This window comes from Rhinoderma darwinii, chromosome 4 (genome assembly GCF_050947455.1).
Source record: "Rhinoderma darwinii isolate aRhiDar2 chromosome 4, aRhiDar2.hap1, whole genome shotgun sequence".
Classification (NCBI taxonomy): domain Eukaryota; kingdom Metazoa; phylum Chordata; class Amphibia; order Anura; family Rhinodermatidae; genus Rhinoderma; species Rhinoderma darwinii.
In genome coordinates, this window is record NC_134690.1 from 151,074,310 (window position 1) to 151,096,040 (window position 21,731).

General features: G+C 43.4%; 1 protein-coding gene across 3 annotated transcripts in view; it reads left to right on the plus strand.

Moving 5' to 3' along the window:
- Window positions 1-21,531, plus strand: part of RFC4 (replication factor C subunit 4) — a 35,680-nt gene extending 14,149 nt beyond the window's left edge. For all 3 annotated transcript variants that reach the window (XM_075864055.1, XM_075864056.1, XM_075864058.1), the window contains 7 exons: window positions 7,498-7,617; window positions 9,230-9,373; window positions 14,396-14,516; window positions 18,398-18,523; window positions 19,554-19,634; window positions 19,785-19,901; window positions 21,390-21,531. In XM_075864055.1, the coding sequence (XP_075720170.1) occupies window positions 7,498-7,617; window positions 9,230-9,373; window positions 14,396-14,516; window positions 18,398-18,523; window positions 19,554-19,634; window positions 19,785-19,901; window positions 21,390-21,485 (805 nt within the window). In that variant the 3' untranslated portion in view covers window positions 21,486-21,531. The remainder of the gene's footprint in view (window positions 1-7,497; window positions 7,618-9,229; window positions 9,374-14,395; window positions 14,517-18,397; window positions 18,524-19,553; window positions 19,635-19,784; window positions 19,902-21,389) is intronic.
- Window positions 21,532-21,731: the final 200 nt, after the last annotated feature.

A 21,731-nucleotide genomic window follows, 5' to 3' on the forward strand; every position in this document is an offset into this window, starting at 1 on the left:
CCTGACCAGTTCTTTCAGTCCACGCCTCCTCAGTCGCCCTCCAGGGTAGCTGGTTTTTTTTTCAGGCAGTAGTCAAGGAGTAATAATTCCTATTCCTCCAGATCAGAGATATCAAGGATTTTACTCCAATGTCGTTCTAAGAAAGGATTGCGGAGTTCGATTTATCTTGGAGCTCAAGCGGTTTAATGCCTGACCTTGTAGGAATTCAGAGTCCCTCTGATCGGTGATTGCCTCGGTGGACATAAAGGACGTGTACCTCCTTGTTCCCATTTGACTGTCCCATCAGCGGTTCCTGCACTTTGCAATCCCCCGCCTACACACACACCATTACCAATTTGGGTTCAACTGTATTTTTGTTGAAAGTGTTTTCAAAAGACATAATGTCGTATGGGCAGGCCATACAATTTGACATCGTCTATCACGTAACCACAGAAAACAAATCAAATTCACATTTCAAAAATTATGACAGTACCAGTAAGAAATGATTGCACTTCAAACAATAATAAATCAAAGCACTATTCGAAGATCAAATCAGACCAGACAAGACACTGGGAGAAAGACAGAGGGGATGGGAGAAGAAAAAAGGGAGGGAAACTTGAGATGTAGGGAGGTCAAAGGTGCCCTCAAGATTAGTCAAAAGGTCTAAGTCAAGGATGGCGCCAACCAATACTTGTCCCAAGGGTCCCAAACTACTTTAAATCTGTCCAGCGTGTTGTCAAAGGAGTTTGTCATATGTTCCATAATGCGAATTTCCCTAATACAAGTCAGTAAGTCCGTGTTAGAGGGAGGTGTAGTTTGTCTCCACTGCCAAGCAATCAGGGTTTTAGCCGCAGTAAGAAGGTGATGGAAAAGCCGAGCTGAAGCCTTCCCCAATGACCTAGGAGGGACATTCAGTAGGTAATGTAGAGGGTCCATGGGAATATCTTGCTGCAACACAGCCACTGCCAAATTCTTAACCTCCAACCAGAACTGTTGCACAAAGGGGCAACTCCAAAATATATGGAACAGGTCTCCCCTCTGATCTCAATAATCCGACAGGATACCCTGGTTGAAGCTATGTAAGAGGGCAGGGGTATGATGCCAGAACATAAGGATTTTATATTGATTTTCTTTGTATGTTGTACAAAGCAGTTTTAGCTGCCTGTGACCATATGATCTGCCATAACGAGAAAGTGATGGTTCTATCCAACAAGGTTTCCCACTTTGACATATATCTATTCATAAGTGGAAAGGAATTATTTGGGGAGAGCAGCATGGAGTAAATGGCAGAAATAAGCCCCTTAGTAGTGGTAGTATGGCGACAGTTTTTCAGAGCTGGTAGGAGATAGTGGAAAAACGCAGAAGGGATGTTATGATGCTGTTGGAGGTATGAAAACGGGTGGAGTTCTAACGTATGAGGGTCAACCATATTGGCCAGGTGGAATACATCTGCCACAGCCCACAATCGGACCAATCGGGAGGTAGTACCCCCTGTAATAGTAGGAGTATATAGAACAGAGGTCAATGGTGGACAATCTGAGGCCAGGTGAAAGCACCTTTTACAAGCATCCCAAATCTCTTGTTGAAAGCATATAGGACCCAGCAGGGACGAGGAAGGTAGAGCCAGCGGGTCTCCCCATAACAGAGTATTAGGATGAACCGGTGCCATCCATAATTTATCTATTTCAGTCCACTTAGTGTATGCCCGAAAGGACACCCAACAAGGAATGCGACGGAGATGAGACGCCCAATAATACTTCACAACGTCAGGGACAGACAACCCCCCCCCCCCCTGCAGATCGACTAGACGATAAAACAGATTTAGGGATTCTGTCTGCTGGAGTTCCATATGAACCTGGGGATGGAAGACTGCATTGCCCTCAACTCCCCCGTGGGTACTTCCACCGGTAGGGTCTCAAAGAAATACAATAATTTAGGGAGCAAGGTCATTTTGACCGCTGCAATGCGTCCAAAGCAGGACATGGTGAAAGAACCCCACCTGGCCATGAGTTTACGCAGTTCCACAAAAAGAGGAGGGAAATTGGCCTTGTAAACTGAACTGTAGTAGGGGGTGAGTTGTACTCCTAAATAAGTCAGGGAGACCTCTTTCCAGTTGTAATTGTAATTTTGTTTGAGGAGCTGGAGGGTGTGCGGTAGGACATTAATAGGGAGTGCTTCCATTTTAGAGGTGTTAGTTTTTTAACCAGAAAGCTTCCCATATTTATGGAGAACATTAGTGAGGAGAGGTATGAGGCTTAGTGATAGTTAGAACATCATCACCAAACAGTGAGACCTTAAACTCCTTATCATGTATCTTGACGCCTGCAATGTCTAAGGATTGTCGTATTTGAGCTGCAAGGGGTTCAATACAGAGCACAAATAGGAGAGGTGACTGGGGACAGCCCTGACGCGTGCCATTCCATATATGTAACGGAGGGGAGGTGGAGCGCGGAAGCTTAATGCCGCTGTTGGATTAGAGTAGAGCCCATGCAGAGCCGTCAAAGGACCCGAAAAACCATATGTACTCATAGTTTCAAACATGAACGTCCATCCCAAGTGATCAAACGCCTTCTCTGCATCCAGGCTAAGAAGGATCACTGATTCCTCTTGCTTGTGAAGGGTGTCTAATATCAGGGGTTCTCCTCGTAGTGTCTCCCCCTTGTCTAAGGCGGACAAAACCCACGTAATCTTTATGGGTCAAAGATGGAAGGCAAACATTAAGTCGATTCGCGAGGAGGCGAGTGAAATTTTTTAGGTCAGAATTCAAAAGCGCTATGGGTCTATAATTGGAGCAATCTGCGTGATCTTTACCCGGTTTGGGAATCAATGTAATGTGAGAATGCAGGAACGTTTGAGGGATGGGAGAACCCTGCATTAAGGCGTTAAACAAGGAAGCCATCTTTGGAACCAGGATCTCTGCGAAAGTCTTATAATATATATACGTGAAGTCATCTGGCCCAGGGGCTTTACCACCCGGGAGGTCCTTCAAAATATCCTAGAACTCCTCCGAAGAGATCAAGGCATTCAAAGAAGAAAGTTCTATCTCTGTAAGTTTTGGAAGATTACATGAGGAAAGATGCTTGTAGGGTTTCCTGCCGACGGTCTGGGTTGGAGGGTAATGTGGTTGGCAAATGATATAGGGATTTATAGTAATCATGGAAAAGTGTGGCTATCGAGGCAGGGACATTACCAAAGAAATAGTCTAGGCGGGTGTGGGTATTATGTGTATGTGAAAAGAAGGTATAAGACCTATCTCCAGGCTGATCAACTCGCCACAGGTCGTAAAGGTGATGTTCCCTAATCCGCTGCCTGAAGCGAGTGGAAAGTTCCACGAGAGTGGGGGATGGAGTATTGTGTGTGTGTGTGAGAAGCTCGGTCCATGAGTGTGGAGAACGGAACATGGAAGTCACCACCTATCAACCATGTTCCTCTAGAAAGTTTTGGTAGTTTGGAGAGTATTCTGTGTAAAAATGGGATCTGAGAAGTATTAGGGGAGTAGACATTGCACAAAACAATGGGCTGGTCAGAAAGAGTCCCCTCTAAGATAACATATCTACCACTAGGATCTAAGTGTGATGTATGGACCTGTAGGGGACACGTACCGGAGATCATAATGGTGACCTCCACCCTCTTACGACCAGAAGTGGCAGAGTAGACAACAGGATTTGTCCCCCTAGCAAAACGAAATGAAACGGAAGAATCCAAATGTGTCTCCTGCAAAAAGGCAACCTCCGCTCCAAGTGATTTCAGCTCTCTAAGAACTAAGCGTCGCTTCACATTGGAATTGAGTCCCTTCACGTTAAGTGTGACAAATTTAACCGTGATTATAAATGTAGGGGAGAAAGATAAGTAATGTTGAAAGTGCCTGTGTATACAGTTCACAGTTACGTAGAGGCTGGTCTCTGCCAGGTCTCGTAGCAAGTAGGTCTCTGCAATACTCCTCATCCAATGAAGTCCGCAGGAGAAACCGTCATCTCATCCATTAGTGTGGAAAGAAGCATAAAGGAAGGAGAGACACTGGGAGAGAGACAAACCAGGGAAACCAAACAATTCTCAATAACAAGAGAAAAGACATGTAGTCAATGCACATCAGCTATAAAATGGAATGTACTACCAGGGGAAGTAGGGTACCCTGAGGTGGGTGATATGAAAGCTTGTAATACAATATTACACTTTGCAACTCTCTAGGAACAGAGGGCGAGCTGCAAAAATTATACCCAAATCGAGGGAGTGGTCTGGCTCCAGTAATCAAATAACTCCGTGTAAAAGTACGCAATTACCAAATAAGAGGCAGGAGAGCTAAGTAGCCTTCGGTCTATCCTACCCTGCCACAATTTACTTTAAAGAAAAGGTAGAAAGAAAGAAAAAAAATATATATAAACTGAAAATATAAGCTTAAATCAGCATAAACATTTCAGCTGTTTAAGAGGATGCCGGGCATAGGATGTCCAGAGTCCCTCACATAAATCACACAGGTGCCAGTAAACATGTAAGTGTCCAAGTCGGGTCAGGTCAGGTCTCGGAGAGCAGCGGTTTTGTGAATGTCGTGGAGATAGTCTCTGCTTGTTTCAGACGGATTGCCAGACTGGAGGTGGAGGAGAGGGTGGTGAAGGAGTCTCCTAGTTCTGCAGTTTGGGTGTGGGTATACCAAGGGTATCGCAGAAGTGAGGTAAATCCCCCGGGTATCTCAGGGTTGCAGAGGCACCATCTCTTCGTGCAGTGAGGGAGAACAGGAAACCCCATCTATAGACAATATTCTGATCCCGTAAGGTGGCAAGAAGGGGACGAAGCAGTCTTCTTTTCTGAAGAGTAATCCAGGAGGGGTCCGGAAACAACTGGATCGGGGCACCTCCATAAGCCAAATTTTTATGTTGTCTAGCTTTGAGCTTAATGTCCTCCTTGCTATGGAAGTCCTGTACACAGCAAATTATATCTCTATGTTGAGAAGTGGTCGATTTCGGTTTCAATGCTTGATGCGCTGTGTCAAGCGGTATTTTATGAGAAGGGGGTGCTCCCAAAATGTCGGTAAAGATAGTCGTCTCTAACATGAGATGGAATACCTCTAACCCTGATGTGACGACGTTCCCTGTTATCCAGGTCCTCCTAAGTGTAATTGCATGTCTCTAATGGAAGCAAGCTGAGAGGACATAGTTTGAAGGACAGATACATGGTGTCTAGTAGTATCATGGTCGTCCTCCAGAGTCTCCACCCTAGAGGCAATTTGGTGCGTATCTTGATATATCGCTGCTAATTCTGATCGGAATGTTTACTTCACCTCCTGTATCACGTTCTTAAAGTCACCTTTTTGGTAGGCAATTGTGAAAAGCATTCCCGCCAAAGTTGTGGCATGCCAGAGGGTGGGGAATACAGGTCGTCTTGATCAGATTCTGAGGCAGATATGGGAGGAATCTGCGCATATGGGGTTAAAGATGGTGTGCCCCCTAAATCATCATCCACAGTGGGCTGCCGGGAAGATTTATAGGAGGAACCACAGGGTATCTCCTTGGTCTTAAGTGGAGCTCTTAGTTTATGCGACCGGCGCCGTGAGCTGCAGGCCACGACCCCCTCCCCCCCATTACCAATTTGTAGTACTCCCGTTCAGCCTGGCAGCATCTTCACGGGTCTTCACCAAAATCCTCTTTGGGGTGATAGTACTCTAGGGGTGTTTTCAGTCGTCCATCACTTGAACGACATTCTGATTAAAATCACTATCCATGGAGGACAGCCTGACCATTCTGCCGGTTATCCACCGATATGTATGCTGACCATTCTGCCTGGTCTAAGTCCAGACGAGCAATGTCACGGCAGTAGCCTTTTTTAATCGCAATGGAGGAACACAGAGTTTACCAGCAATGGCAGAAGTCATAAGGATCCTGTGGTGGGAGTAGCTCCACGTTCCCCCCCATCTCTGCAGTCCACATCCCAGGAGTTGACAATTGGGGTGCGGATGTTGGCAGTCCGGTTCAACTGCAAGGTTCACCGACACATATATCTCGAGATCCCAAAATATGCACGGCCGATGTTTTAGTGGCTCCATGGGATCAACTTAGCCTTATTTATCTCAACCATCCTCCACCTCTTCCTCTCAGGCTTCTCGGTGGGATTCAGGCCGAGGGGGTTGCCACCATCGTCCGGATTGGCAGTGTCGTTGGTACGCCAACGTGGTGGATCCACCGGCCAATGTTCCCTGGCCATTGCCCCTCTGCCCTCTCAGGGACCTCTCTCTCTCTCCGACCCAAGGTTACAGTTGCTATGTTTAATGATGCTACTTTTGAAGCTGCAGTTTTGCAAAAGCACGGCCTTGTCAGAGCGGGTAATCCACACCATGTTGAAGGCTAGAAATCCTTCCTCTGCTTGTATTTACCACCATACTTGAAAGACCTACGCTGGTCTGAGGATCGGGATCTTGGAATCCTGGAAAAGAAAAAGACTATTTTCACCAAGAAGAGCTTGACTGCGGTCTTGTCCTGAGTTCACTTAATGGGCAGCTTTCTGTGTTGTCTGTACTCTTCAACAGGCCACTGATGTCCAAGTCTGATCTTTCTTGCAAGGGGATGTTCACGTGGTTTCCCCTCTATTGACCTTGGTTCTGGACCCTCTGCAATCATATCTGTTTTAACCTCTACGAGAAATCTTACGCGCCCTAACCTGGAAAGGTGGTGGTGACCTCTCTGCGAAGGGTTTCTGAACGGACAGCCCTGTCTTCTACTTTCCTGTTTTTAACTCAGCATTGCCTTATCCTGATGCAATGTACAGTGCCTACTTTTTTCCCCAAGGTGGTCTCCTTCAACCTTTAACGAGGATATCCTCTTTTTGCCCATCCCTATTGCATCTCAGAAAACACTCTCTTATCTTTCCAACTTTGATATTGTCTGTGCTTTTACAGGTCTACTTATCCCTCACTTCTGCAGGTCTGATTTCTGGTTTGTTGATCTGGAAGGTCTGAGGAACGGTTTGTCGGCCTCTAAGGCTACGTTTGCCTGCTAGATTTGGTTGACTATTTGTGAGGCTTATTAGGTGAATTCCATTAGGGCGATTGGAGCCTCCTCGGCTGGGCGACTACCTGGTCTTCTTTGCACACATTTGCAAAGTTTTACAGGATGCACACTTTAGCTTCAGCGGATGCTTCCTTTGGTCGCAGTGTTTTACAGGTATCTGTGTAGTAGATGATGTCATCTACGCCACAGTAGTTTTTTTTTTTTTTTTTCTTTTTCCATTTTTAGTCTCAAGCCTCCCAGTGGCAACAGCATATATCCAGGGTCTGTACCCCCCCCCCCCTAATGGATTGATCGAGAAATAGATTTTACGTGGAGTACTCAAAATCCCCTATTACTCATTACCAGGGAGATTATATAAAATTACTTAACAGGTTAACCATTGATGAATGAACCAAAATGTATGCATCTCTCAGGTCTGTTTATAAATACAAGTGGCAATACTGTCATATTTGTGTGATTTTAATTCTGTATTTTTCCCATCTATTATTGTGGTTTGCTCTCACCGTTTAATTCTTTTCAGCCCAGAATTATTTCGGCAGCGTGTTCTGGAATTAAACGCATCTGATGAAAGAGGAATACAAGTAATTCGTGAAAAAGTGAAAAACTTTTCTCAGCTGACTGTTGGCGGGACCCGTTCTGAGTAAGCAGTTCTCTTCTCTTATGGCTGTATGATAAATTTGTTTCAATCTAGTAGGACATTATTCTATATCTGGTGTCTCTGGTTTGGCTATTAACTCAAGTCATGTTTCAAGGTTCTATAAAGGGTCGGACAGTGTCTCTAGTTCAACCTATAGCCTGCAAATCCTTCTGGGCGAGCTATTTTGCGTATTTTGCTTGATTAATCGGTCTCTCCCTATACACAAATAGGGAGTGACCTGCCAATGAAGCTGAGCGTGGCGGGAAGAAGCCAGAGGTGAGACACCTATTGGACGCCTCTCGCCGAGCCCAGCACTTATTTAAACCGTTATTTTCTAAAACGTCAGTGCTTCAAAGTGAAATGTAGTTGTGTAGTGAGTGCATGGGTCATTGTGTCAAGCTGCCCTTGAAAAGGGCATCATGAACCTGCTGACATGTTTCCTTTAACCCCCTTGACGCACCATGACATACCGGCATGTCATGGTGCAGGGGGAGAAGTATGGAGTGCGCTCACAGGGCACACTCCATACGCTGCAGGGGGCCTGCTGTGTACGGCTTAACAGAAGCCTGTAAGAATGACGATACGCTGCAATACATCTAACGATCGCTGGATCATGTCCCCTAGGGGACTAATGAAATGTGTTAAAAAAAATATAATAATCTTTTTTCCCCACTACTAAAAACATTAAGTTCAAAAACAAAAACATTTTCCTATTTTTTTTTTTCTTTGGAGTAATGTAAAAAATAAAGTTAAAATTGGTATCGCTGCATCCGTAAAAGTCCAAACTATAACAGTATAGCATTATTTAATTCGCACGGTGAGCGCCGTGAAATGTAAAAAAACGTGAAACCCCAGAATTGCGGTTTTTTTGGTCAACTAAGGGCCTGTTCACATCAGCGTTGACTTTCCGTTCCGGGGTTCTGTCGGAGGTTTCCGTCGGGTGAACCCCGCAACGGAAAGTGAAACTGAAACCACAGCTTTGGTTTCAGTCACCATTGACATCAATGGTGACGGAAACATTGCTAATGGTTTCCGTTCGTCACCATTCCAGCAGGTTTCCGTTTTAACGACTGAATCAATAGCTGAGTCGACTGCGCTATTGAATCCGTCGGAAAAACGGAAACCTGCCGGAATGTTGACGAACGGAAACCATTAGCAGTGTTTCCGTCACCATTGATATCAATGGTAACGGAATCTGTGGTTTGTTTCACTTTCCGTTGCTGGGTTCACTCGACAGAAACCTCAGACTGAACCCTGGAACGGAAAGCGAACGGTGATGTGAAAAGTCCCTTAGCGATAAAAAAAAGATGTAATAAAAAGTGATCAAAAAGTCGTATGTACCAATAAAAACCACAACGGAAAAATAAAGTTATGGCTCATAGAAGGCGGGGAGTGGAAAACAAAAATAAAAAAATGACTTGGACTTCAAGGGGTTAATATTTAGTATTCAGTACATTGAGCACAAAGTGGTAAAACCAAGGTAGAATCTCAAGTTATTCATGTTTTTGTGAGACCCAGTGTACATTAGTGTAAATAGATCATATCCGTGTTTTTAGACATGTGATAGTCTCGGCTTCTGTTTCCTACAAACTTTATTTTTTGTTTTATTTTGCAGTGGCAAAACATGTCCCCCATTTAAAATCGTTATTCTGGATGAAGCAGACTCTATGACATCAGCTGCACAGGCGGCTTTAAGGCGCACTATGGAAAAAGAGTCCAAAACAACTCGCTTTTGTCTCATTTGTAATTATGTTAGTAGGTAAGTGCTCTTCCACATTTAGGACTGCATCACTGGCACCTTATGAATAACCACCTTAAATGTAACAGTCACTTTTTACTAAAATTGTTGTAAAATGGTCAGGTACAGTTGCTTGGCTGGCAATGTGAGCGGTCCTAAAGAGATCATGCTCTTGGACTATTAAAAAAAAAACAAAACACAGTGCCATATTTTCTGTACTCAGTCATTGCAAGTTATCACAAATGTTTGATTTCGCTTGTTACTGCCAAGGGTGGCACAAGCAGTTATTAGGTTTAGGGGGCAATCACTTTTTCTCTTGGGTGATATAGGTTTGAATAAATCTTTCTCCTCAAAAAATTAAATAATTACTTAAAATCTGTATTTTGTGTTTACTCGTGTTGTCTTTATCTTATATTTAAAATTAGTTTTGAGGTTCTAAAATATTTAAATGTGACCAACTTGCAAAAATAGAAGAAATCGGGTGAGGGGCAAATACTTTTTCACAGCACTTTATGTCCCGCCACCCTATTCTGGTATGGTTATAAACAAATGCTCCTGTTTGAGTGGATGCCTAATGTACTGTTTTTGTTTATGGGAGATTCGTCGATATTGGGATAGGATGGGAGCTGAGCACATAGACTCGGGTGAGGCACCCACTAAATTTGGTCTCCTTCTCAATGAGTTACTCTTGAGACATTTGAAGTATCCGAATACATGTGCCTATTCATGTCACTAGCTCTCATAATTATGTTTCGCATTGACATGTTCCTCATAAACAGCCCTTTACTCCCCAGTAAGTATATCCCGTGGCATACCTCACCATAGCACTAAACATTTACCTATGATACTAAAGTTACTTTCTCTCCGAATAATATGGTGGACTTGCGAACATGGAAGCTGAATGGCTTTTTTACTCTCCCTTTGAAGAGATGATGATCGTTATATCACTGAATATCTTGCTATAAATAGGGGATCGGTAAACTTTGGTGTGGGACACTATGAAGGACACCATTTTTAAGGCTCAAAATGGCACATTCTTTGTCCCAACATTGCGGTCTTCAACAGGGAAGTTGCTTCCAGATGCGAAGATGATGCTGGATACCTTTTTTGGAATTTTTTTCAGGCCTCCGGGTTACAAATTGCACCTGAACAAATTATATCCTATTTGGATTCTATTACGCTACTGACTTCATCATCGGCTGATAGGTGCATGTTAAACACCCCATTAGAATTAGAGGAGTTGAAAGCTCTACTCTGTCAGATTACTCTATGGGGTTACTGAGGGCTCGAATTAGGGTGAATGGTGCCCTGTCTTAGGCATTCACGTTAGATAGGGGCACACGGCAGGCATGCGATCTGTCTACCCTGCTCTTCGCTATTGCCATTGTGCCACTTACGGCTTGTATTCCAATACTGATATTAAACATTTTTGGAATGGGGCCGTAGAGGAAAAAATTGCCCACCTCAGGGGCTGGGGAATGCAAAACATTGACCCTTATAAGGCTATGATTCGACATGTCTAATCCACATCAATTATTTGAAGCCACAAATTTAAACCTCACTCAAAACAGATCCCTAAAGTTTGTGGATCGTATAAAGTATGGTGGAATGTGCGAAACACGACAGATATTTCAAATTGCGCTCAATGTACTCCTATTTCGAGTTTGTCATGGCTTTCTGAACTGGCCAGACTTCAGGGTATTTGGTAGATGGAAATTCAAGGGTGTTCGCGATATGTCACATTCCTGCTAATGGGGAAATAAAAAAATTCCCTCATCTGCAAACAATATGGACTCCCTCATGGTCAATCTGATAAATATCTTCAATTGAGACATGCTTTTAACAAAGGGTTGGACCACTGAACACTTGGGAGTTCACTGGTTGTATGTAACCCTTTAATTGATATGGTTAGCAATGTGGATGGCTCATTTGGCTTCATTTCCACACTATATCGATACATTCTCACTAAAATTAGTCACTGCTAACTCCAAACAAAAATGGTAAGGGGATCTTGGTCAGATTGAGGGTGAACAATGGCATGATATCGAGGGTAGAGTTCCACCGTTGTTCCTCAGTAAGGCTTACAGGCTGTCCCATATTTATATTTACAGAATGCCGCTCTTCCTATTCAACATTGGGTCGCAAGACTCCCGTTTGTGATGGATATAAAATCCATAAAGCTGGCTTGCATATATTGTGGGCATGCCCTAAACTACCCTCTTTCTTGAAAGGGGTGGTCAACCTAGTGATCTCTGTACACAATCTTTTCATACCTGTTTTCTACTAGTTGAGATGTAACTTTTTACAATAAATTTGCCAAGTGGATGCCCAAACATTTAGTGTCAGTTGGCTTGTAATTTTTGAACGTCTTCCATAAAGCTCTGAGTCCTCTGCAAAAATAGAAATTGTACTATTGATCCCATCCTCTGTATCATCAATAAATATGTTGGATAATAGTGGTCCCAGCACTGAACCCTGGGGTACACCACTTCTAACTTTGGACCATTTAGAGTAGGAATCATTGACCACAACTCTCTGGATACGGTCCTTCAGCCAATTTTCAATCCAATTACAATCTAAACCTCTAGTCCTTAATTTACCCATTAGGCGTCCATGAGGGACAATGTGAAATGCCTTTGCAAAGTCCAAAAACACTATATTCACAGCTGTCCAGGATTCTACTCCCCTCTTCCTAAAAATAAATCAGGTGTGTTTGACAAGTTCTGTCCTTAGAAAAACTGCTGTCTGTCACTTATATTACAATTTTTGTCACACACTCCTGTATACAGTCCCTTCAGGGCCCTTCAAACATATTTCCAGAATTTTTCAATCCATACTAAACCTATAGACCAGGGGTCTCAAACTCAGCCGGGTAAATGGGGCGCACATAGAAAAAATGTTTACGTTTTCAGGTTGTATTACTTTCAAATTTGATAAAATACTAAATTCTTGTTAACTAATTCGTTATTTGAACTACTAGAACAATACTACATTACTATAATAATACCGCTAACTTACCGGAAATTTGCGAGTTTACTTCGTTATTTGTTAATTAAACAATCCAGTTTTCCAGTTAAGTGTCGCTAAATGCAGTCTGGCCGCTCAGTTGGCAGCGTTTGGCAGACACAAGAATGACCAGATTGGGCAGCCCCTTTTTAGCTAATGCCACAGTGCCCTCTGTAGATACTGCAACCCCACCGTAGAGTGCCACAGGGCTCCCTATAGGAGTGGTATCCCTAGCCGAAGCGTTGCCAGCACTTTGGCCACTATTATCAGCGGAATCCCTGACCAGAGCACTCTCTGAGGATTCCACTCCTTGAGGGAGCCCCAATGAAGCGATCTATAGAGAGGGGGTGTAGCGCTGTCCACAGGGTGGGTTGTGTGGCTTGGCACGATCTACAGGGGGTTGTGCGGCGCTCTTCCTTCGGCTTGCGCTCCCGCTGTCAGTGGGCCACAATTCACATCTTCAGGGGCCGCATGTGGCCTTTGGGCCGTTTGTTTGAGACCTTTGCTTTAGAGCAGGGGTCTTAAGCACGAGGCCCCTGGGGCTGTCCTCTGCGGCCCGCGGGACACAGAGCCGTTAGACTCTGGAATTCCCTGACATCGCTGTCCACATATGAACAGCGATGTCTGGGGCTTCCCCACAGCCAGAGTCCCCTGCAGAGCGCTAGTATCGGCTCTGCTCCAGGACTCTGTCCATATATGGACAGCGATGTCAGGGAATTCCAGTGTGTCAGGGTCTTCCCCAGAGCGGAGTCCCAAGCAGAGCGCTAGTACAGGCTCTGCTCCGGGACTCTGTGGAATTCCCTGACATCGCTGTCCATATATGGACAGTGTGTCAGGGTCTTCCCCAGAGAGGAGTCCCGAGCAGAGCACTAGTACAGGCTCTGCTCCGGGACTCTCTGGAATTCCCCAGAGCAGGAGTCCCAGTGATGTTAGGACCACAGCTGGAGTCCCAGGAAGAGCCTACTAGCACTCTGCCCGGGACTCCAGCTCTGGGGTTGCCCCTGATATCTCTGTCCATATATGGGCAGTGATGTCAGGAGCAGAGCTGGAATTCCAGGCAGAGTGCTAGAAGCGGCTCTGCTCCGGGACTCAAGCTATGTGGCAGCATCTGCGGAGGGCACTGTGGCAGCATCTGCGGAGGGGCTGCCCAATCTTGACATGTGTCTGCCAAACGCTGCCAACTGAGCTGCCGGACTGCATTTAGCGACACTTAAACTGGAAAACTGGATTGTTGAAATAAGCACATGGAGAAATATCTCAAATTTTAAACCTAGCGGTGGTATTATAGTAATGTAGTATTATTATTCTAGTAATATAGTGTTATAGTAGTTCAAATAAGTAATTTATTAACAATTTTGTGTTGTATCAAATTTGAAAGTAATGCGGCCCGTCAACTTCCCATTTTTTCTATATGTCGCCCACTTACCCTGCCGAGTTTGAGACCCTTCTTTAGACCATAGTTTACCCATTAGGCGTCTAAGGGACCGTATCAAACACCTCTGTCCAGGATTTTTCTTGTCTCTTTAAAAACACATCAGGTTGTTTGGTTAGTAAAACCGTGCCATCTGTCACTTTATAATACAATTTTCTATCACCTATTCCTCTATATAGTAACTTAAGAACCCCTCAACCATTTTCCGACAATGGACGTTAATCTTGCTGGTCTATGATTACTTGGGAAAGACCTAGAGCCCATTTTGAAAATTGGGGACTGCCTACATCTATTACTTCCTCTTATTGTGTATATAAATGGGGGCACTTATTACTTGATCTGTTATACTGATCCGTTTTATAGGTATTACATCTTGCATGAATCTCTTCTTTGTATTTTAAGGTCTTGGGACTACACACAGACTTTTGCCATCCAATGTATTCATGTGAACTGCAACTGATTAAGGCTCTTGCGCTATAAAATGTTGTGTGTAGCCCCAGATGAAACTGGCAGAATGAGTTACATTTTTGGTATGTTAAAAAAAAAAAAAAAAAACTACTGCTGCCCATGTTAACTTTTTTTAATTTGTTGGTTCTTTCTTTTAGAATTATTGAACCTTTAACATCTCGATGTTCTAAGTTTCGATTTAAGCCACTGGCCGATAAGATACAAACTCAAAGAATTCTGGATATCTGTAAAAAGGAAAATGTGCAAATTACCAGTGAGGTATTTATTAAAATGTGAATGTCTTTACTGTGTTTCTATAACCGTTTCATCCCAAGGTGCAAAGTCCTTTAAAATAATGGCAACCCTAAGATGATAAGTTTGCATTCTTGGCTCTCAGGGTGCATTTATTGATGTCCTACGCAAATGTAGAAGTGTATTTCCATTTTCTATTAATCCAAGTACATGCTGAAGGCGCGAATGCACAAGAGGAAAAATGAATAGGCGAAGGGAAGCAGGAAAGGGTCTGTATACACTTGTATTCAGGGGACCATCGGTTTATGTTTATTCCTGGACGTGGAATTAGAAATATTCAATTAACTCCTTAACGACCGCCCACCGTCTTTTGACGGCAGGTGCTTAGTCTACAGCGATGTCTTTTGGCGTTATCGCTGTAGAAGAGGCCGATGAGCGCTCATCCTCTAAGCAGGATCTGTAGCTTACAGCTCCTGATCTCAGAGCAGCCTGCTAAATACAGCTGGGGTCGGAAAACATTCGGACCCCAGCTGTTTAACCCTTTGATCGCCGCGGTCCGTGACCGCGGCATGATCAAAGGGGGACTCCCCTCTTTGATCTAGTCATCGGAAACCCGGTGACTAGATTAATGACCGGGGAATCCCGCTGCAGTCTGCCCTTAGGACCTAGAAAGTACCCCAGGGCTGTCTGTTCAGTTTGCCTGCTGTTCGGGCTGCACATAGTGTGCCCTAACAGCAGCCTGTGTCAGTGACACATTATAATGTATTAGCATACGGGAGTATGCTAATACATTATAAGTAAAAGATAAAGTTGTAAGTAAAATTATCAACAAACGTCCCAAAAAAAGTCATTATTTTGCATAATATATTTTCTATTGCCCCTACATTACATAAAAACCAAAAACTTACACATATTGGGTATCTACACGACCGTAATAACCTGAAGATTTAACTAAACTGGTTATTTAGCTTGAAACGTGAACGGGATAAAGTAGAAAAACGATGCCGACAATTGCTTTTTCCTATACTCCAGCTGTAAAAACTGTGAGAAAAAAAAATACTCTTTCTCCCGCATAAAACAAGGTGTCATACAGCCACGTCAATAAAAAAATGTATGTCTGCTGAAAGCAGAAGTAAAAACAGATATAGCTGATAAGTCCTTTTCAGTCCCGTCATTTACGGGTTAATAATCCACAACAAAATGTTCCTTGAGCTCAAAGACCTCTGGCTGGGAGACCTAAAGTCCCCCTCCCACGCTCCCGCTTAAATTTGGTTATTAACCACTTGCGGACTGCCCATAGACTATAAACGTCCGCAATTAACTCTGCAAGGGCGTTCCAGAACATTGCTCCTCCCAGCGGCGCTTGCGTGCCGATGGTAAGGAGCTTCATGATACAGCTGTCTATGGACAGCTGTATCATGGAGCTTCATCCGGAGACCACTCAGTGTGCTTTCTGGTCGGGTGACAGCCTGTCACCATGATCACCAGTTGCATCGTCTCCCCCTCTGGCAGCCTGCCAGAGGGGGAGAAGAATAAAGTAATGTAAAAAAAAAGAACTTTTTTTTTTTTTTTTCTTCAATAAAGATTTTTTTTTCAATAAATAACTGTCTATCTGCTACACGGCGACTTTGGCCATGTGCAACACAGGTCGTCCGGCAAAAGTTTGCTATGTCCCACAGCCTACGTTGCATGTAATAAGTCAATGTGGTTGTGTCGCAACGCGCAAGTTGCCGCAACATGACAGTTGCAAGAAATCCAAACTGTCGTGACGCAGTTACTTGCAGGTCGCAACACAACCACATTGACTTTCATTACTTGCGGTGTAGGTTATAGGACATGGCGATCTTTGGCCGGACGACCTGTGGCGAAAAAATATTTTTCTACCTCCCAGCTGCCTGGGGGGAAAAAACCTATTTTGGATGTTTTTTGGCGGTGATTACGATACGATTTCCACGTCAAAATCTGCGGCAAAAAAACTGTACTGGTCCTTAGGGTAACATTAGATGTGGCGGATTCTCTTCAGATTTTATATGCGTATTTGCGCAGGCAAAGTCTGCAGTGGATTACTGTACAAGACCAGTAGAGATCTTACGAATCTCATCCACATGCTGCAGACTTTTTACACTGCAGATTTTCAAATCTAATGTCGTTAAATGAATACCCTGGGGGGTCTAATTTCCTTAAATGTAATTTTCGGGGTGTCAAAGGGCTTTTCCGGTCCGCAAAAATTGATGGCCCTTCCTCCGGATAAGCCATCGATATCTGATCGGTGGTGTCGGACTCCCAGCAGCCCTGAAGATCAGCTGTTTTGAAGGGGCCGCGGGGCTCGTACGAGCGCTGCTTCCTTTCCTTTTACTGCTCACACTGAATCGCGGACACAGTTATAGCGGTAGTTCACAGTATTGCAGTATACACTTGAATGAGAGAATGCTGTAATACCGTGAACCGCCGCAACAAGTGTGTCCGTGATTCACAGTGTGAGCAGTAATGGAAATGAAGGGAAAGCAACTCTTGTACGAGTGCCTTGGCCCCTTCAAAACAGCTGATGGGCGTGGGTGCCGGAAGTCGGACCCGACCCATCCATTTTTGTGGACTGGAAACGTCACAACATCTTTTTAATGGTCGTATGTTGTCAGCAAACCAGCTTTGGAAAATTGCGCTCTAAAAGCCAGTTTGTGCACCATTCATTGTAAGCTCCGCCTTGCGCCCAGCGTGTAAAAAATGTGCACGTATTTGGTATCGTTTAAGGCCTCATGTACACAGCCGTGCCCGAAATCTTGGCCCGCAACTACGGGCACGGGCTGCCGGCGACGGCCCCAGGCTTCAGCCTACATTTTCGTGCCATTCTCCCATGCAAAGTAAAATACGAAAAGTAAGACATGCCACATAATTCCCGGCACAGTTCTACGGCACGGACTCCTATCCGTAGTGTTACGGAAAGGTGTCCGCGGCTAATAGGCTGGGTCCACACGACCTATTTTCAGACGTAAACGAGGCGTATTATGCCTCGTTTTACGTCTGAAAATAGGGCTCCAATACGTCGGCAAACATCTGCCCATTCATTTGAATGGGTTTGCCGACGTATTGTGCAGACGACCTGTAATTAACGCATCGTCGTTTGACAGCTGTCAAACGACGACGCGTAAATTGACTGCCTCAGCAAAGAAGTGCAGGGCACTTCTTTGCAACGTAATTTGAGCTGTTCTTCATTGAACTCAATGAAGCACAGCTCAAGATTTACGAGCGTCTCAGACGCCTCGTAAATTACGAGGAGGAGCATTTACGTGTGAAACGAGGCAGCTGTAAATAGTCTGTCTTTTCACACGTAAATGCCTCTCATCGTGTGAACATACCCATAGAACTGAATGGGTCCGCAATTACAGAGGTTTTTACGGTTGTATGCATGGGGCCTAAGTCTGCAGAAGTTGCCAAATATGTATTCAGGTGTGTTTACCCAGTGGCATGCACCAGATGTCAAAAAAAATTCGCTAAAATCAGTCACAATTTTTTTCCCTTATTTTATTTTTTTTAAAAACCCTTAAATAGTTTTTTGTTTTTTTTTAACACTATATGGAAGCCCAACATGTTCTGAGAAAAACCAGACCAAATACATGTAGGTTGGAAAAATAATAGAACAACAATTTGCCTGGTCAGGAAGGAGGGGGGGCGGGGGGTAAAGCTTCTGGTCAGGAAGTGGTTAAAATCGACATCTTGTTCTTACTTTAGCACTCACTATTTTTTGCTTTCTGGTGCTGATGACACTTGGATATAATGGAAAAAGTTTTTACTGGAGTTTCCCATCCGTGTACTTACAGAGGGCTTTATATTTAGTGTCTTCACGGCAGACCTGACCTAACACAGAACTTAGTTCTATATATTTTTTATATATATATATTATCTTTTTGTAGGCATTACGTCACCTGGTTGAGGTTTCAGAAGGAGACTTGAGAAAAGCAATCACATTTCTACAAAGTGCCACCAGACTTACTGCAGGAAAGGAGATTACAGAACAAGTAGTAACAGAAATAGCCGGGGTAAGATGCTACCATGCTGTTTCTCCTGTTTTCTAGGTTACCTGTTCTTAGTGGTTCACCTACTTGTGTTAATGTAATATGTGCTCCTCTATTAGGTCACAAATGTACCTGCTCTGATCTGTGCGTCTATAGCGCTGCATAGGCATTGGTATACGTAAGATCTAGAGAATGTCGAATGTGCCCCAATAGCTGATGCCAAAACTAGACTTTGATGCAAGAGTTTGAGGTGCTCTTAAAGAGCATGTCACCTCCCTTTCTCTTTCCTCGCTGTTGGCAGCATAAGGTAGTGGCAGTAATCGGTGTTATGTCTTTGTGTGCTGTTGTTTTTGGAAAACTTAGTTTAATTGTTGAGGCGCTTGCATCGTGCTGTGAGGAAGAGTTGGTAGCGGTTGACCCCGCCTTCCTGCCGCTGATTGACCATTTTTTTTCCCCCTGTGAAATTAGCGGCCGGGGGTCTGGGTTAGTGGCAGCTCATGAATACATTAGACTCTTCCTCACAGCGCAATGCGAGCTCTGCAACGATTAGACTTACAAAATGACATTACACTCGCTGGAATAGTTTTTTCTGTCACTACTTTATGCTGCCCTCAGTGAGGACCGCAAAAAGGTGGCGACAGATCTTTTATGGTTACCATTTAATAATATTTACTATAAAACTAAACCAAAGTAGTTTTTTTTGTTTTGCTTTAAAAGTTGTATTGGGTTTTTCCATTTAAAAACAGTGTTTATATAATATAATTACTCTTTGCTTTTAAGATGCTGGTAGTGTGGATGTCCCTGCTTGCTCGCCCGCCTGACTGTTTGGTTTTTCTAATAAACTGGTGTCCTCTGTGGACGTTTTGTGTGACGATCACATGCCCCCTGCTTGGGGTTTCTTTGTGGCAATTTGTGCTACCTAACAAAATGAGCATTTCAACAAAGTTTTTTTTTTTTTTTATATTGTCAAAAAGTTGAGTTGCAACTTTTGTTTCAAGAAGAAACTTTCTTGCCCTATCCCATATCATATATATATTTTTTTGTTTCCAAGTAGGTGATCTCTAAGGAAATCATTGAAGAAGTATTGGCAGCTTGTCAGAGTGGATCCTTTGAGAAACTAGAAACTGTGGTTAAGGTTAGAAACTTGATGGCTGTTTTTGTTGTTAAAAAGCTCAATTGAAATTCGCTGAACCTCATGAATGAATTTTATATTCATACCATCATGTTTTATAACTTATAATAAAATGTTTTTTTTGTGTTTTTTAAATATATTTCCATCTTCAAGAATTTGATAAATAATGGTCATGCAGCAACACAGCTTATAAATCAGCTTCATGATCACATACTTGGACAAGAAGAACTGACTGACAAACAGAAGGCGATCATTACAGAGAAGCTCGCAGTAAGTAATGTTACCGAAGTGGCTGTTTTAATTATTAAAATTATCATAATGCTAGAAAAGGAGAGTTTTGCTTTTTCGTGTATCTAGTCTATGTATCGCCATATAAAAACATTTTGTAGTATGGGTCGTACGGAAGAGTTTGAGGACTTTAAATGTGGCAGTGTCATAGGATGCCGCATTTCTGATCTCCTAGATGTTCCCCATGTCAACTGTAAGTTACGTTATTGTGAAGTGGAACTGCTCAGCCATGAAGCGGTAGACAACGCAAATTCTGAGTAGAGCTACAGAGTGCTGAAGCGCCTGTGCGTTAAAATAAACTATGTTCTGTTGCATTACTTACTACAGTTGCAAACTACCTCTGGAAGTAACATCAGCACAAGTACTGTGTGTCCAGAACTTAATGAAATGGGTTTCCATGATCGAGCAGCTGCACTACGATCACCATGTACCATTCCAGGTGTTGGGTGGAGTAGTGTAAAGCATGTTGCCACTGGACTCTGGAGCAGTGGAAATGTGTTCTCTGGAGTGATTTATCTGGCATTCTGATGGGCAAATGTGGTTTTGGCGTATGCCAGCAGAACGCTGCCCACCAGAATGCATAGACAAATCACTGAGAAAGGCCATACTTGATCATACGAGGGCAGGTTATACAGCAGTTCCCACCAGGATGCAGACAAACCACAATGATCCATAGAGGGCGATTGCTCAGGTGCAAAATACTGATGAACAGTCACGCTCACGCCTACGATTCATGAGGGGGGTGGCTGCTTAGTATTATCATTGCACACAGATATGGCTTCTATAAGTGTGCCAGTCACGCATTTACATGTAGTGCACCATGCTGGCATACAGCCTATTTACAACAAAGGGTAATGTTAAAGCTACAGTATACAAAGACGACCTAGATAATTGCATGCATGCTTCTAACTTTGTGCACAAGGGCGCAGTCATAGGAAAGGGCCATTTCCAAACGGTTACAAAGTGAGGTCCATAAAGACATGGTTAGACTAGTTTGGTGTGGAGGAACTAGTATCCTGCAGGGTCCTGACCTCAACCCCATCAAAAACCTTTGGACAAGGTTCTGAATGTGCGTTCCAATCCGTCTCAAAGTCCGTATCTGACCTTACAAATGCTCTTTTGGCTGAATGGGCACAAATTCAAAAAGACACACTCCAAACTCTTGTGGATAATCTTCCTAGAAGAGTGGAGACTTATATCCGCAAAAGGGTGTCCAACTTCATTTTAACACCCATGGTTTAGAATGGGGATGTCCAAAAAGCTCATATAGAAGTGATGATCAGGTGTCCAAATTTATTTTTGCCAGATCGTATATATTGAAGTTTTGTATACGGGTGAGAACTCCATTTAAACCTGCGCGCAGAGTGCACCTGTTCATGGAAAGATCTGGTGGCCATTTACAGAGTATATTGCACCATTACACATTTTCAAGCAAGAGCTATAATTGTATTATTGTGCTTTATTTTACAGGAAGTGGACAAGTGTTTGGCTGATGGAGCAGATGAATATTTACAAATGCTCAGTCTCTTTGCAGTTGTTATGCAACAGATGACTCGGAACAGCTAATATTTCATATTTTGGATAAGTCACAAATGTTTGAAAAAAAATTTTTTTATAAATTGTAAAAATAAAAATATTTTGCTAAAAAAATAATTGGAAGCTTGCGTTCTTTTGGGAATTGTATTTATTAGTAAGTGGTGAGGTTTTTCATATCCTCGAGCTCTTCAACATACTAATGATGCTTGTTCAGTTATTTAAATTATGCCATCACTTTGCGATTGATGGGGCTCCACCTGCTGGTTCCCCCACTGA